Below are 15,361 nucleotides of genomic sequence, written 5' to 3'. Positions count from 1 at the left end.
TTATTAGAGTATTTTGAACGGGAAAGCAGGAGTATATATGGCCCTTTATATCCTTTAAGTACTGTTAAAAAGGTGAGTTTTGTTGATGTAAATAATAACTGTTTATATATTTATAATTAATTTATTCCTAAAATATTTTGATTAAACTAAATATATAAAAGTGGACAACGCTGTGCCGGTCAAGCTTAATCACGTGAATAAAAGTTTATTTGGTATGACCTGTATGTTCCAAACTGGCGTATTTCCATAATATACCATGTAGAGAGCATAGGGTCTCTAAGCTCCACCCTCAAGCTTATTTCAGCATTGAAGATGTCTCTAACGTGGTATAGAATGGAATAGGATATTGGCGCCAAATGCGGTATAGTATGGAGTAGGCTTCTCAGCGTCACAATTCTTAGTTACATCTTCCATTTTGCGTTGAATTAGCCAGTTTGCGACCGTTGCGAATTGTAAACAAGCATCAGGTGTATCAGGAAACAGTATGTGAGAGATTATGTTAAAAACATAAAATATGAAGAAAAATTCTCGATATGTATAGTGTCTCAGCTTCACAAGAGTCAACTATTCAAGAGTCGTAGCTATTCACCAAAAAACAGTGCGGTAAGTAACGCTACACCTATATTTGTAGGGGCTCGACGATTTAGAGAAGACAAGTTTTGAGGCCCAGTATGTTTTATAGAAAACAAATATGGAAAACATACCAAGTTTAATACAGAAAGAGAAAAGTAATCAGATACATAGCGGCAGTTAAAAATAATTCTCACAAATATCACAATAAACTGTAAAAAAGCATAAAGCTCTTGGTCTTTATCCAGAAGAACTCATGGTTCCCGCTCGCAAAACAGGCTCATCAGGAACGCCGTGATAAGAGAACAGACTAAAAAAGAAAAAATGGTGATTGAGCTAAAATATTACCGAAAGTACCCAAATGCCAAAGGACATTTAGTATTTTAATACTTTGTAATTAAAGCTGAGCATTGCAGTTTAACAGGAAATAGCAATAGAAATTAATATAATATTTAATAAATAAATGTTGTTTTTTTTGATATTTCGTTGTTTCATATTTGTAGTCATGTTTTTAATGTAATGATAGAGAATAGATATATAATATTTTACATAAATGAAAATTACTGTTTATGCTATCAAAAGTTACGCCATTACTACGAACTATACCCGATTTTGGCGCATTTCCCAATTCCATTCTATACCGCGTTAGATACATCTTCACAGCTGAACTAAGCTTGGGGGCGGGATCTAGAGACCTTATGCTCTCTACGTGGTATATTATGGAAATACGCATTCGGGCAACACAAGAAGGCTCTATCAACTCAATATTTGGAGTAATTTTTGCAGGTTGACACTCTTATAGAAAGAAAAGTTGAAATTACTCAATTACTGAATTTCTGGTTAAACCTGAACTCTGTCGAAGAAAAAGTAGTATGTACACCTCATAGCATGTTTCACCAAACGGTAAACCATTGGCCCAATTTGGATCAATTGGTTCCATTTTCTATTACATACACAATATACTAAAATATAGAATATATTCTGAATAAATCATCTTTGTATAAAAAATCGAAAGATAAATTGTTAATTCATGCTCATACCTTTTAAATTCAATAGAATTAAATTTATAGTAGCAATATATCTTAAAGTAAGACTTCCTTCCTTATTCCGATCCTGGCAGTTTAATACACCACAACTATTCCAATAATGCAAAACAAAACAAAACGAAACAGGTTAGGCGAAGGAATATTTGCAAACCTGCCGGTTCATAGAAAATTTCCATACCGAAAGCATACCGTACGGTGCAAGATATTCGAGCCATCTAGTGGTTTGAAATGCATTTTTTACTTCATCTAGTGGTCGATTATAATATCAAAATTCATTGTTTATTGAAAATTGATACGTATAGTTAGAGACAAATAACAATTTAACCTCCACTATTATTTATATACCTAACCTAATCCTTTGATTTCTTGAGATTTTAGTCAATTTGAATTAAAATTCTATAATTTTTTATTGTCGTTTTTTTATTTATCCATATACTATACAGGGTGGTCCGAATTGTATTCCGGAAACTTTGGCAGCATATTCTGCAGATAAAAATTAGTAAAAAAGTTCGTATAAATGTATGTCCTAAAATGTTTAGTTTCGGGGATACAGGGTGTAGAAGTTTTATTTTTCCAAATAATTTATGAGGTAAAGTCAATGTTATGATGAAAATTGGTCTCTGGGAGTTTTTGACATGAGAAATTCGATTTTGATGTCAATATGACTCCTACTTGTAGAGGGCGCCACCTACATATTTTTAGTTGGTTTGAAGAGTAATAACTTTCCGTCCATATCTGTATAAAATACCGAGTAAAAAAATATACATTTTTTTACGTAAAAAAAGTCTCTTGGTAAAAATCGCTACGAGTATTGATTCTCGAGATATTTGGAATCGAAATGATCAATACCTGTCATCATTGACAAAAATTAAACATGTTGACTAAATAGTTATTAGAGTAAAATCATAAATTTGAAATGTTTTTGTGCCAAAAGTTCAACAAAATCTGTTTTAGCATCATTTTTTCGTAGAAAAAATTATAATTAATTAAAAAAAAATTCCAAAATTTATTATTTCAGTCAAATAATTATCTCAACCGTGTTTATTTTTTGTTAATAATGACGTATTGACTATTTTCATTCTAAAATCTTGGGAACGGTTGCTCGTAGCGATTTTTACCAAGATACATTTTTTCACCGTTTTACATGTCACGGAAATGTATATTTTTTCACTCAATAGTTTTATACAGGTACGGGCGAAAAGTTATTACTATTCAAAACAGTTAAAACGCATGTAGGTGGCGCCCCCTACAAATTGAAGTCATATTGACATTAAAATCAAATTTCTCATGTCAAAATACATACTGACAACAATTTTTATCCAAAGCTAAACTATAGTTCAGATATTATTTGGAAAAAATCGAAATAAAAATAAAACTTCTGCACCCTGTATATCTATTGAACCACCCTGCATATCTATATACCATCTTCCAAATTTACAGTTAACTATTACTGAGTTACCCTGTATTTATGTTATATGTATATTAATAGCGACCATTGAATGTTTCGCATATTGTACTGATTATTTGTACTACTTATTTATTCAAACAAAGCCTACAACCAGTGCAGTGACTAGCTTATATATTAGACTTACCTTATTTTTTTAAGGCTTCAATTCTTCAATAACTATATCTTAAAGGCGATTAAACTAATAGGATTTTGGTTTAGTTTACCCGATTTTAAACTAGAACACTGAAATTTAAAACTTTCAAGTGTCAATTAAGTTAGGTATTTGAGAAATCTATGTCGTGGAAATAGTTGTATTATATTCTTTTTCTTCAAATTCTTTTTGTGAAAATCTAACATATTTTATCCTCTTAATTCCTGGGGGGACCATGCTGTAATTTTTGTAGTCCATCGGTTATCCGTTCTTCTGCCAGGTGTCCTGCCCATTACCATTTGAGGGATTTGACTCTGTGGATGACATCTATTACCAGTGGCGTAGCTAGGTAACCAAGGGCCCTGGGGCAAATTAGAAAATGGGGCCCCACTGGCCACTGGTATGTAAACTGATTAGGTTTTATCAAATAAAAATATGAAATATACAAACACTTTAAAAATGCTAAGCTACTTAAGCTCTTTTTTGTGCACTGCAGGGCAGGTAATAAAAATATTAAACAGTAACAACATAAATTACAATTAATACTTGGTGTAGATTTGGCTAATAAAACGAAATATAGAGAAGATTTAGCGTTTATTATATAAAGGTCGGGCCTACCAACTGACTAAATAACAATTATATTTACAATTTTTTCCTAGCTTTAGTTTTCACAAAAGTATCAATGACTTCGTTTAAATCCAGGCTTGATGCGGTTTTGTTTTCAATTTCTATTGTTAAATAATGTCGGAGTCGAGTTTGGCCCATATTATTTCTTAAATATTTTTTTATTATTTTTAATTTGCTAAATGACCTTTCAGCTGATGCAGAAGTGACAGGAATTGTAAAGAATAATAACATTGCTGTAAATACTTCAGTTAGATCGCATTCTAGCACTCCATATTTGCTCATTATTTCCTTACATAATTGGTGAACAGTCCATGCTTGAGTTATATAAAATATTAGTAAATTGAAGTGAGAAACTAGGGCCTATTATATCTGAATATTTTCTTTGGAATTCGTCACACTTTTGTAATAAAATTGCTTCATCAAGATGTAATAAAAATGTTGGTGTTAGAAAATCGAATATATGACAGACTGCACTCATACCAATAAAACGCGTATCTAATTGAGATATTACTGTGTCTAGTACATTATTGAAAATCTCAATTTTAAATATTTTTTCTCGGTTTGGAAATCAGTGATCAGCAGCTAATTCATCAAAACGTTTTTTTAACTTTTCTTTGCCTCTTTTCTTGAAAATGGGTATCAATACCGTATTTTTTTGCAGTTTCACTGGCTTTGCGACCATTCCCGACAAAAAATCTTAACTCGAATTCACAATAAAACGCATATCGATGAATAATAAAACGCATATATCACTATCCGTCAAATTAACAACACTGCCACCCACAGAAAGAATTTAGGGGAATTCCCTAGGCATAACTTTTGAATTTCCCTCAACTGAGTTGTCATGATTAAAGTGGGGTTGCAACCTGTCATATTTATTTTGAAAATTGGAGAAATTGCCAAAAGTTCAGTTCGATCGAGATTTTTGGTAAGGATTCGAGGGTCCCCTGAGCTTGAGAGCGGCGGGGCACTGCCCCGCCTCGCCCCTAGGTAGCTACGCCACTGTCTATTACATGGGTTTTCTTGTCATATCCACTCTATTCTTTTACGGTCTCTCTTGGTTATTCCCAGCATATTTCGTTCCATTGAGCGCTGTGCGACCTGAATTCGTTATAATGCCCATTTTAAGTATCCAGGTTTTGCATGTATATGCCATGAGTCATCACTGGTAGAACATTGGTCGAATGTTTTCTTTACATAAAGTGACATTCCAGATTTCAATATGATTGAGTTTCTTCCATAAGTACTCCATGCTAACTTAATTCTTCGGTGGATTTATTATAGTAGAGATCCGAGCGTGTATTAGTTTTCCCAAATATATTATATATACTTCTACTATTTCCAGTGTTGTGTTATTTATTAGCATGTCTTTTCTTTCCACTAGTTCGTTGTACATCGCTTTAGTTTTTGCTAAATTCTTTTTGAGACCCACTTTACTGGTGGCTGTATTTAGATAATTAATTTGTGCTTGTAGTTCTTCAGGAGAACAGATCTTAAATACAAGGCAAATAATTGAAAAAGCATATAAATTTAATGTCAAAACCTAGTTATGCTTCGTCGACTACAGTAGGGCTTTTGATTGTGTAAATTGGAAGAAGTTGTGGTTGGTGTTAGAAAACATGGGAGTACCAAAACATGTTATATTTCTACTTAAAAATCTTTACGAAGACAGCTCCGGAAAACTCAAAGTCAACAACGCTCTCTCTAAGTCTTTTAGTCCGAAACGTGGTGTGAGACAAGGTTGTATAGTCTCACCCATACTCTTCAACATCTATGGAGAGTACATACCCGTATAACCACGTGATATAGTAAACTCAAGCCTATATAGATTAGTTTCTTTGCTATAAAGATGTCGCGATAAAGACTTCATATATAAAGCATATTTAAAGAATACTCAAATATTTCCTTTACAGACATGTTCTGTATTTAATCTTTATAGCAACCATAAAGCACTGCCTGTATATGTTCTCCTATAGAGAATAGATAAATTATATTTATAATGCAAATAAAGAATCTATATAGTATCGATAACCATTGTTATACGTAGTAAATATACGCTGATCCTTTACAACTTCATGTATTTTATATATCTATAATGATATTCCGCTGGTGCATAATTTCTGGGATTAGAATTATTTTAATATGCCAGATACAAATGTGCTTCTCCGTGTTTCTTCAACATTCTACTCTAACATAACGGAAGAAAAATCAAAAATTTGAAATCTGTTTATTTTCCACAAGTTGAGTTATTGAAGGGCAGGTCGTACCTAATATATCTAAACAATAGAAGACTTCCGCGGGGTAATTATAATAACGGTACTGATGGTCACATGGTCACACTGGTAACAAGTAGCAAGATGAAATTTTCCCATGAACACCCTTGATGAAGTTACAAGACTTGATGAAAGTTTTAAAACTGATGAAAACAGTAGTGTACACGAATTTGTAAGTAAAAATATAATAAAAGAGTAATCAAATTTTCAGTAATTTTACTTAAATCGCCCCAATAAAAATCTTATCTAACCTATAGGTTTGATAGGCGTCCTTTACAAAATATGTATTAAAATATATCTAGAAAAATTTTCTTTGGTTTTTAAAAGTGTTACCTGAATTAGAAAAGTTATGTTTAAGTAAATACTTAAACATATCGTTTGTAGTATTTTATGCCTTTAGAATATTTATATTAATATTTGGAATATTAATACTACCAAGGATATGTTTAAGGATTTACTTAAACATATTAAAATTAAACATAAGAAAAACTTTCTATGGGATATAGATTTTAATACATATGGTGTAAAGGACGCCGTCAACATGTATATCGATACGATAACGAATCGACAAATTAGCTTTATTCAATCTAAATCCAGAATGTATAGTTGCGGTAAAGTATCAATACAGGTCAACTTTATTCAGTACAGGCTAGACTGTATTCAAACACGTATCGTTGCTGTACCAAAAGAATAAAGGCTGCCTTTATCGACTAAAGATTTTAATACAGGCTCGATAGAGGTTCTATACTGTTTGGTTATACGGGAATGAGGAAAGTCTTACAGGGCTGGCGAGGTGGACTAACGATAGGTGGAAAAAAGATCACAATCCTTAGGTATGCCGATGACACCTTAATTCTTGCATGCTCTGAGGAAGAACTTGTTCAAATAATGAGAAGGTTGAGTAAGATCAGTGCGGAATATGGCATATGCTGAACAAAAGGAAGACGCAAGTCATGATAATAGATCGAAATCCTACTAACATCAGGGAGATTGATGGTTTGGAGATGGTAGAATAGTTCAAGTATCTCGGATCCCTCATAACAAATAAAGGAGGCTGTGACGAGGAAATCAAACGCAGACTAGCAATAGCTCGTAACTTGACTATTAAACTAACACGAATATGGAAAGACTCTGCAATATCCCAGCGCAACAAATTAAAATTAGTAAACACATTGACCTTTCCTATCGCTACTTATGCATTAGAGACCTGGACTGAAAACTACAAACAGACAAAAAATAGATGCTTTCGAAATGTGGGCCTACAGAAGAATGCTGCGAATTTCATACACAGAACATCGGACCAACGCCACGTATCAATTCTAAGGCAGTTGAAAGTTAACACAAGACTTTCAACCAAAATAAAGCAGTCATACCTTAGGTACTTCGGGCACATTTTGGATGGACTGGAAAAAATCATAATCGAAGGGAAGATTAATGGCAAACGACCAAGAGGAAGATCTCCGACGCACTGGGTGGACCAAACCAAAGAAATTATTGGTCACGGCCTGCAAGAGGCTTCTATAGCCGCTCAAGGTAGAGAGGGATGGAGAACAACGATCCGAGCAATTGAGACACGATGTCACCATTCTCTTTCGAGAGTTAACGGACGAGAAGAAGAAGTTCTTCAGGACTATTGTCAATTAGGACTATGTCATCAGCGAATTTTAGATGATTAAGATATTCTCCATTTATTTTTAATCCTTTTTTGGTCTAGTTAGACTTAAATTTAAATATAAGGAAATATATATTTGAGATAGAAGAAAAAAAGAAGCACAAACATTATCAAACTATCTAATTACCCGCTTTTACTTTATGTCCTGCAAGTATCCATTAAACACTTTGACTATAGTCGTGTAGGATATTTCAAACCTGTCACTATTAAAAATCACTCTAGACATGCAATCGTCTTATCTAATGACACACACCTTATAAAGCACCCAATTCCAAACAGTTGCTTGCATAACATCCAGTTTTCCTATTAATTAATAATTAGAAAAACCGGTAATTGCGGTAATTACATACCGAAGACTTATCCAGTGCGATATAATCCGCTAATGAGAAGTTACAAACAGGACTAGTTTTTTCTAAACGATGACAGCTCCACTACGTGTATACAGATGCGGAAAAATGACCTTATTGCCAATTAGCGACCGTTTATCTAAGCTAATTTCTAAATTTTCTTCCAATCGGTTCGTTTTTCGAGGGTGTGGTAGAGTTAGTTCGCGTGCTTTCTTTGGATCACGTAATCTGTCGTGATTTGTATCAACTGAAAAATGTATTTTAGCTAATATATCATTACAGAACGGTACCTTTCGTTATTGAGATTCGTTTCTTGTTTCTGAGATATAGTAAATTTAGGAAGGCAAAAATACCTAAGGAATCTTTTATTACAGTTTAGGATAGATATAATCATGAAAACTTTTCTGATGGAGAATGCTCAGAAAAATTAAAGATTCTATAGAATTATGGAATTTATTGACCAACAATGAAATGAAGAAGGTTCGCAAGTGTTTGCTGTAATCAGGAAAAATTTTCTTACCTATCGTATTAATTCATAGGAAGGCATAAAAATAACTAAATCATTAAGCAGTGGAGATAATATTCATTTTTCAATTTTCCTATACAGAGTATTAAAATATAGTGTACCAAATTTTACTAGGTTATTCTACTATTAAAAATAAAACAAAAAGTTCCTAAACATAAATATGCACTAAGATGAGGGCATTTGGCCCTGATGAGATGTAAAGAGGGCATTACATCTTAATATTTCGCTAATAGTAAAATCAACGCATCGTGACGCAAATATCTTGAAAACAGTTTACCGTTTCGAACTAAGCAAAGAACAGCTTTCTTACGTAAAAAAACTAGCTTTCTTATGTCATTTCTATATGTCATTTGTTATTTATTATTATTGTAAATTAATTATGTCATTGTAAATTACTGTGTCCAATACTACCCAAGTACTCTTTCAGAACAGTACGTACATTTGCTTTGTCAATAAAACGTATGTAAGTATAGCAAATTTCATGAAAAATGGTTCAAAATGTTGAGAAATGCAGACAGTGCTATAATAAAATTAAACTCTAATAAGGAGTCTGCTATGTATAATGATCATCATCATGATCATCATTCTCAGCTTATTCAACCATTTCCAATTATGGTGTAGCCTCCCTCACATATGTACCATTGCGATCAAAAAAAGTAATACAACAAAATATGATTTAATCTGCTGGTTTATAATAAAATATTTTTAAAACTTGAAAAATTGCACATTTTTAAAAGGTAGGTAAATTTTTTATACTTTTATTTCGCCACGTATGCCTACCAATTATTACCAAATTCATGATAACGCTTAAAAAGTTAGGTGGCATAATTGTGTTGTTTTCATAGTGACGACGATATCCACTTCTCGATATCCTTATAGACCATGAGTTCAATTTGGGATTACTAATTCTTGTACTACTTGTTTTATCGCAATGGTACGTCTCTTTGTAGTTGGGCCCATTGTTGTCTATTGTTGGTTATTCGGGTCCAAGTAATCCCTGCTAATTTCCTAATATCATGGTCCCATCTCAGGTTTGGTCTTCCTCTAGGTCTCTTAATTCCTCGTGGGTACCATGCTGTAATTTTTGTGGTTCATCTGTTGTCCGTACTTCTTGCCAGGTGTCCTGCCCATTGCCACTTGAGGGATTTGATTGTGTGGATGGACATCTATTACCTGTTTTTTTGTCGTATCCACTCTTGGTCATTCCCAGCATATTTTGTTCCATTGTGCGTTGTGCGACCTGTAGTTCCCTTACAATGTCCGTTTTAAGTGTCCAGGTTTCGCTTGCATAGGTCATGACTGGTAGTACACATTGGTCGAATGTTTTCTTCTTTAGATAAAGTGACATTTTAGATTTGAATATGATTGAGTTTCTTCCATAGGTACTTAATGCTAACTTAATTCATCGGTTGATTTCTAGTAGTAAAGATCCCGAGCTGTGTATTAGTTTTCCCAAATATATATATCCTTCTACTATTTCCAGTTTTGTATTATTTATTAGAATGTCTTTTCTGTCTACTAGTTCGCTGTATATTACTTTAGTTTTTGCTAAATTCATTTTGAGACCTACTTTATAGCTGCCTGTATTTAGTTCGTCAATTTGTGTTTGTAGTTCTTCAGGACTATTGGCTATTAGGACTATGAAATCTGCAAATCTTAGATGGTTAAGATATTTTTCTTCTATTTTCAATCCTTTGTTGGTCCAGTCTAGTTGACAGAAGATTTCTTCTAGTGTTGCTCTAAACAGCTTTGGGGATATCACGTCTCCCTGTCGTACTCCTTTGTCAATTGGGAACTATCGTATAATAATAAAAGGAGCTTATTACTGTTCATTCTGCTTATTCTGATATGGTACAAATTATAATTTTTATATGATGAATGCTATCAGGAACATTTAAAAACAGAAACACAAAAAATAAATTCTAAAGTGTATGAGTGATTGATTTGTAATTTCAAGACTATAAAGTAATAAAAACGCAAGAAAACAACTAAATCTAACGCACAAACTATAAATCTAACGAAACACTGTTAACATTGTAACAGTATAGCGTTAAAGCTAGCGCCTAATTGCACGTTGCATCTGCTAGCGCAACCATAGTAGATAATAATTTTATTTACCAGTTCAGTAAAGAATCAATGGCCGGTTTATTTTGATTATCCGCGTAGTACCATCCTCGGTACCATTTAATCTTCGCGGTTCTGTCGTTTATGAGCTAATATACCGGATGGTTCTGATTTGGAACCCGCTAGAACTGTAGATCTAAATTGTGGTGCCGTTAGATATCATAAAAAAAATAATATTTCCATAAAATCTTTTAATAAAGGCAATATAAATCTATGTTTTGATATAAGTATAGATACTCAATATATAATTTATTTAAAAACTAGTAGCTATTTTTAAATAAATGTACACTAATGTCTTTGGTCATCCATAGTTACCAACTTAAAAAAATAGAAACTGTATTTTTAGTGAAAAAGATGGATTGGTATAATCGTCATCTGCCTTTTTTCTGTCATCGTTCGTCGAAATTTTCCCTGAATCATTGCTCAGACTAGTGATGGGCAAAACTGTTATTTTTAGATAACAGTTGGAACTGTTATAGTTATTTATAAAAAACAGCTTAAAATAACAGCTTAAAAATAACAGGTTTCTTTATTTTACTGCTAAATATCTGAAAGAGACGGTCACCGCCAGTCTATGAGACGGTCACCGCCAGGCGTATTAACGCAGTTGCAAGTTGCAACAATGACGTGCTCGGTGGTAGTAGTTCCAGGGTGTCAAAACATTTCTAAATATCGATTGTTATCTAAAATACCTCTCTAAAAACGGTGGTTGTTTACAAATAAGCGCTGTTTACAAATTGCGATATAAAAAAGCCAAAATTCCGCCACTCGTCTATACCTACATTGCGATCTACCTACGCCCCTGCCCCTCGGTCCGCGTAGATCCTGGTGCGTAGCAGTGTACAGGGTGCATCTCACTCGACGAGAAGCTCTTAGTTATGATTTTACCATTTGCGGTCAAAAAATAGCAATATAGAAAATGTAGTATATTCTTCATAAGTAAACCAACTACACACTAGAGTTCGAATTAATTTTACACTTAAACTAGCATTATCCGCGACTTCGTTCGCGTCCAGTGCTCTTCTAATGGTGATAAAGTAAACAAGATTTTCCATTAACATAGAAACTGGATAAAATTACTCTCATTTGCCAAGAAATAAGCTTTCTAACGTCGAGCAGTTTAAAGCAGAATCGTGGTTAATCAATTACTCAACTTTTGGAACACCCTGTATGATTCTTTAAAAATTTCAAAATATGTAAAAAAACAAAATAAATTAATATGCGTGTCCAGGCGTTTTCCCGAAAGACTAACCGTTTTTAAATAACAAATATTGTAATATTTGAGGGCGTTTCACCCTGTTGGAATTTGGTTGAGAAACCCCTCCTTATCGAACCTCAACCCCACAGTCCAATCCGTTTTAAAAATCAGCTTTAAACGTCCAGCAGTTTAAGCAGAATAGTGATGTATGGTCATATTTTTGTAAAACACCCTGTATATATTTTAAAAAATCTTAAAATATGTAAAACAACACAATAAAATATACGTGTTTTAAGAGTTTTTCCGAAAAAACTCACCGGTTTTTAAATAAAAATATTTTAATATTTCCGAGTAGTTTCACCCCCTTAGAATTCGAGTTTCGAAAAATCCCTTCTTATCGAATCTCACATAAAAGTCAATCCGTTTTCAAAAATCAGCTTTTTTACGTCAAAGGGCTTTAAGCAGGATCTGTTGATTAATCAATGACCAGATTTTCCAAAACACCCTGTATACATTTTTAAAAATCTTAAAATATTCTGAAAATTTTTCAGAATGAATAAATAAATACCCGTGAAACTTAATAAGTAAGTAATTGAAACATACAGCATATAATATCTCGACACTCCGTCCGTTATGCTCAAATGGCTGAGTTTGAAACAGAATGTATCTAAAACAACTGATGGCGTTATTCCCCAACCTGTTCGAACCTCCATCGACAATCGACCGATGCAGCAGCGTTCCTTTCCCACACCGATTATCTCGACCGCCGCCCTGTTGGCAACAGGTTGGCTTATATCTAAAATGACTGCTTCTCCAACCCGTTTGGGGCCTCCATCGAAATCGACCGATGCAGCAGCGTTCCTTTCCCACTCCTGTTATCTCCACCGCCAGGCGTTATGCCCGCAACTGTTTCAAAAAACCTGCTTCTTTTATATCCTATTATTTTTAAGCTGTTGTGTAAATACGACCATCGACGGTATCGACCGAAGCAGCTACGTTCGCCGTAGCGCTTTCCCCACTCCGTTGTCCGTTGTCTCGCCGCCTGTATCGACGGTTGACGAAATAACATGTTTTCCATCTATAGCTTTTTTCGTTTTCCTGTTATTACCGATTCTGAACCGTCCTAGAATTGTGATGCGTCTGCGCAGAAGGAAATATGAAGACATTATTTCATTTGCGCATGCGCTGGAGAGTTCTAGGACGATGCAGAATCGATAATAACAGGAAAACGAACAGACCTTATACTAGTTGTTTTTTGGAATTGCTTCGAGCAGCATAGAATTTCGTGGTGATGCAGAGCGCCGACTTCGTTTTTCGTTTCACGAGCGGCCGATCTCTACGTGTCATTATTTTATATCTGTTATTTTTTAGAAGTAGTAACGGTTGCGTTATGTTATTTATAAATAATTGTTATAAAATAACAGATAGTTAAATAACAACCCATCACTAGCTCAGACTATACTAATATTTTTGTTTGTTTACAGGTGGCGGCGAAGGTAAGAAACAAATGAAAATAATGTTCATATATGTCAGATAGTAAGTAGAACATTTATATTTATAGCAATCCTGATTAGTTTTGAGTCAATAACAAATTTATACATAAAATGCGATTTGTATATTATACAGTATGATCTAAAAAAACGGCGTCAAAGACGGCTGGGGTATGACAATCATTTCATTCACATTTTTCTAGACGTCATTTACTAAATATTGACATAAAACTTGTCAAAACTTAACACTAGTTATAGGAAGATCAAAATAGGATAGAACGTTTCTAGACACAAATCTATTTCTCAAAAAATATTTTTCTCGAAATTCTAAACTACACCATTTAAATAGCTATTTATGTAACAAGTTGCGAAATAAGATGTGTTTTAAGCACCGGAACATAAAATTGTCAATGGACAATGCGTCAATTGGATATTTAACAAGCTGCTGAAACTGCGCTATCCACGTTAGTTTTATTTTGTCATTCGAAATTTGTCTAAAATCACATAAATTATACATATATTTATAATTAAATTATTAAATACTAACAATATCAAAAGCTAAGTTATTTGTTTTAAAGTAAGTACCTAGGTACCCTATTTAAAGAGGCTTTTAAATTAAATATTCTTAAATTACAGTCTAAAACATTCAAACCATCGTCAATTTGGTCAGAAATATTCCATGCTGAGAGCAGTGTTAAGTGTTAAAGATATTTATATTGTTCCAAAACTTATTGCTTTTGAAGAGAATTCGGTTGGTTACAGGCCTAAAAAGTCTAAGGTTTGTCCATAAAGAGATCAGTGATTTTTTATTACGGCTAGTGATAGAAACTTATTTACTTATAAGGTAAGTTTGCGATAATGATTTTTAAAATATATAGATGGTTTCTTATTCCATTGTATTTGATTTTTAAATTATTAAATACTAACAATATCAAAAGCTAAGTTATTTGGAAAAATAAAAATGAAATGAACAATTTTGTGCATTTTGAAAACTTGCATCTGCAATCGAAACGACTCCTCCATTGGCAGGTAAATTTACTTTCTGATGAGGTGGAGTAAATGCGAACGATGATGTACTTGGTAATACATCCGTGGAAGTGGTCGCGATTTTCTTTTCCCCCATTAGCAGTTTGCAAACTTTCTTCTTTTTCTCAATAGATTCTTCTATGTAACCTTCGGCCACTGTGGACGACCTAAATAATTATTGTTGTTTAGAACAAGATCGGAAAATATTAAAATTTTTACCTCCAACCTCCTAGGCGTTTCAGCGATGTAAAATCCACATCTGCATCTGCAGCAAGAGTAGCAGAACTACGTCGGAAACAATGACCTGTATATTCGTTTGGGTTCGACAACTTTAAAAATGCTGCTACAATCGATGGCATCTTCCCAAATGAATGAATGCCGACTCGTTGCACGGTGCATTTTCCTTTACGATAAGAGATGAAGACATAATCATGTGGTACATTTTTTGGCCTAAGACAAGCATATTTTCTATACAACTCAACTGGATTGACAACGTTCCCTTCGTTCACCACCGGAAACACTCTTTTGATATTGGTTTGTATCCGCAAAGGGTAACTAAAGGCAGCTGTTGTCTTTTCTATGATGTCTTTCGTAGAGTACAATTCTCTTCTACATACTCCACAAGGCCAATGACAAGAGCTACCTAAAAATCAAATACAATGGAATAAAACCATCTATATATTTTAAAATCATTATCGCAAAACTTACCTTAGTAAGTAAATAAGTTTCATCACTAGCCGTGGCCAAAAATCACCGATCTCTTTTATGGACAAAACCTTAGACTTTTTAGGCTCGTAACCTTAATTCCTCTTCAAAAAGCAATAAGTTTTGGAGATTTGTCAATATAAATATCTTCTTTAACAC

At 33.6% G+C, this 15,361-nt stretch overlaps 1 protein-coding gene across 1 annotated transcript in view; it reads left to right on the top strand.

The window, feature by feature from the left end:
* Positions 1–15,361, top strand: part of LOC115880239 (cerebellar degeneration-related protein 2-like) — a 368,754-nt gene that overhangs the window by 58,501 nt on the left and 294,892 nt on the right. Inside the window, exon 2 of the mRNA XM_030897408.1 lies at positions 13,466–13,477. Coding sequence (XP_030753268.1) covers positions 13,466–13,477 — 12 coding nt within the window. The remainder of the gene's footprint in view (positions 1–13,465; positions 13,478–15,361) is intronic.

The sequence above is a fragment of the Sitophilus oryzae genome, unplaced genomic scaffold (genome assembly GCF_002938485.1).
Source record: "Sitophilus oryzae breed Bouriz unplaced genomic scaffold, Soryzae_2.0 scaffold_1620_pilon_pilon, whole genome shotgun sequence".
Classification (NCBI taxonomy): domain Eukaryota; kingdom Metazoa; phylum Arthropoda; class Insecta; order Coleoptera; family Curculionidae; genus Sitophilus; species Sitophilus oryzae.
Note: the sequence above shows the minus strand (reverse complement) of the source record. Positions and strands in the feature narration are given on the sequence as shown.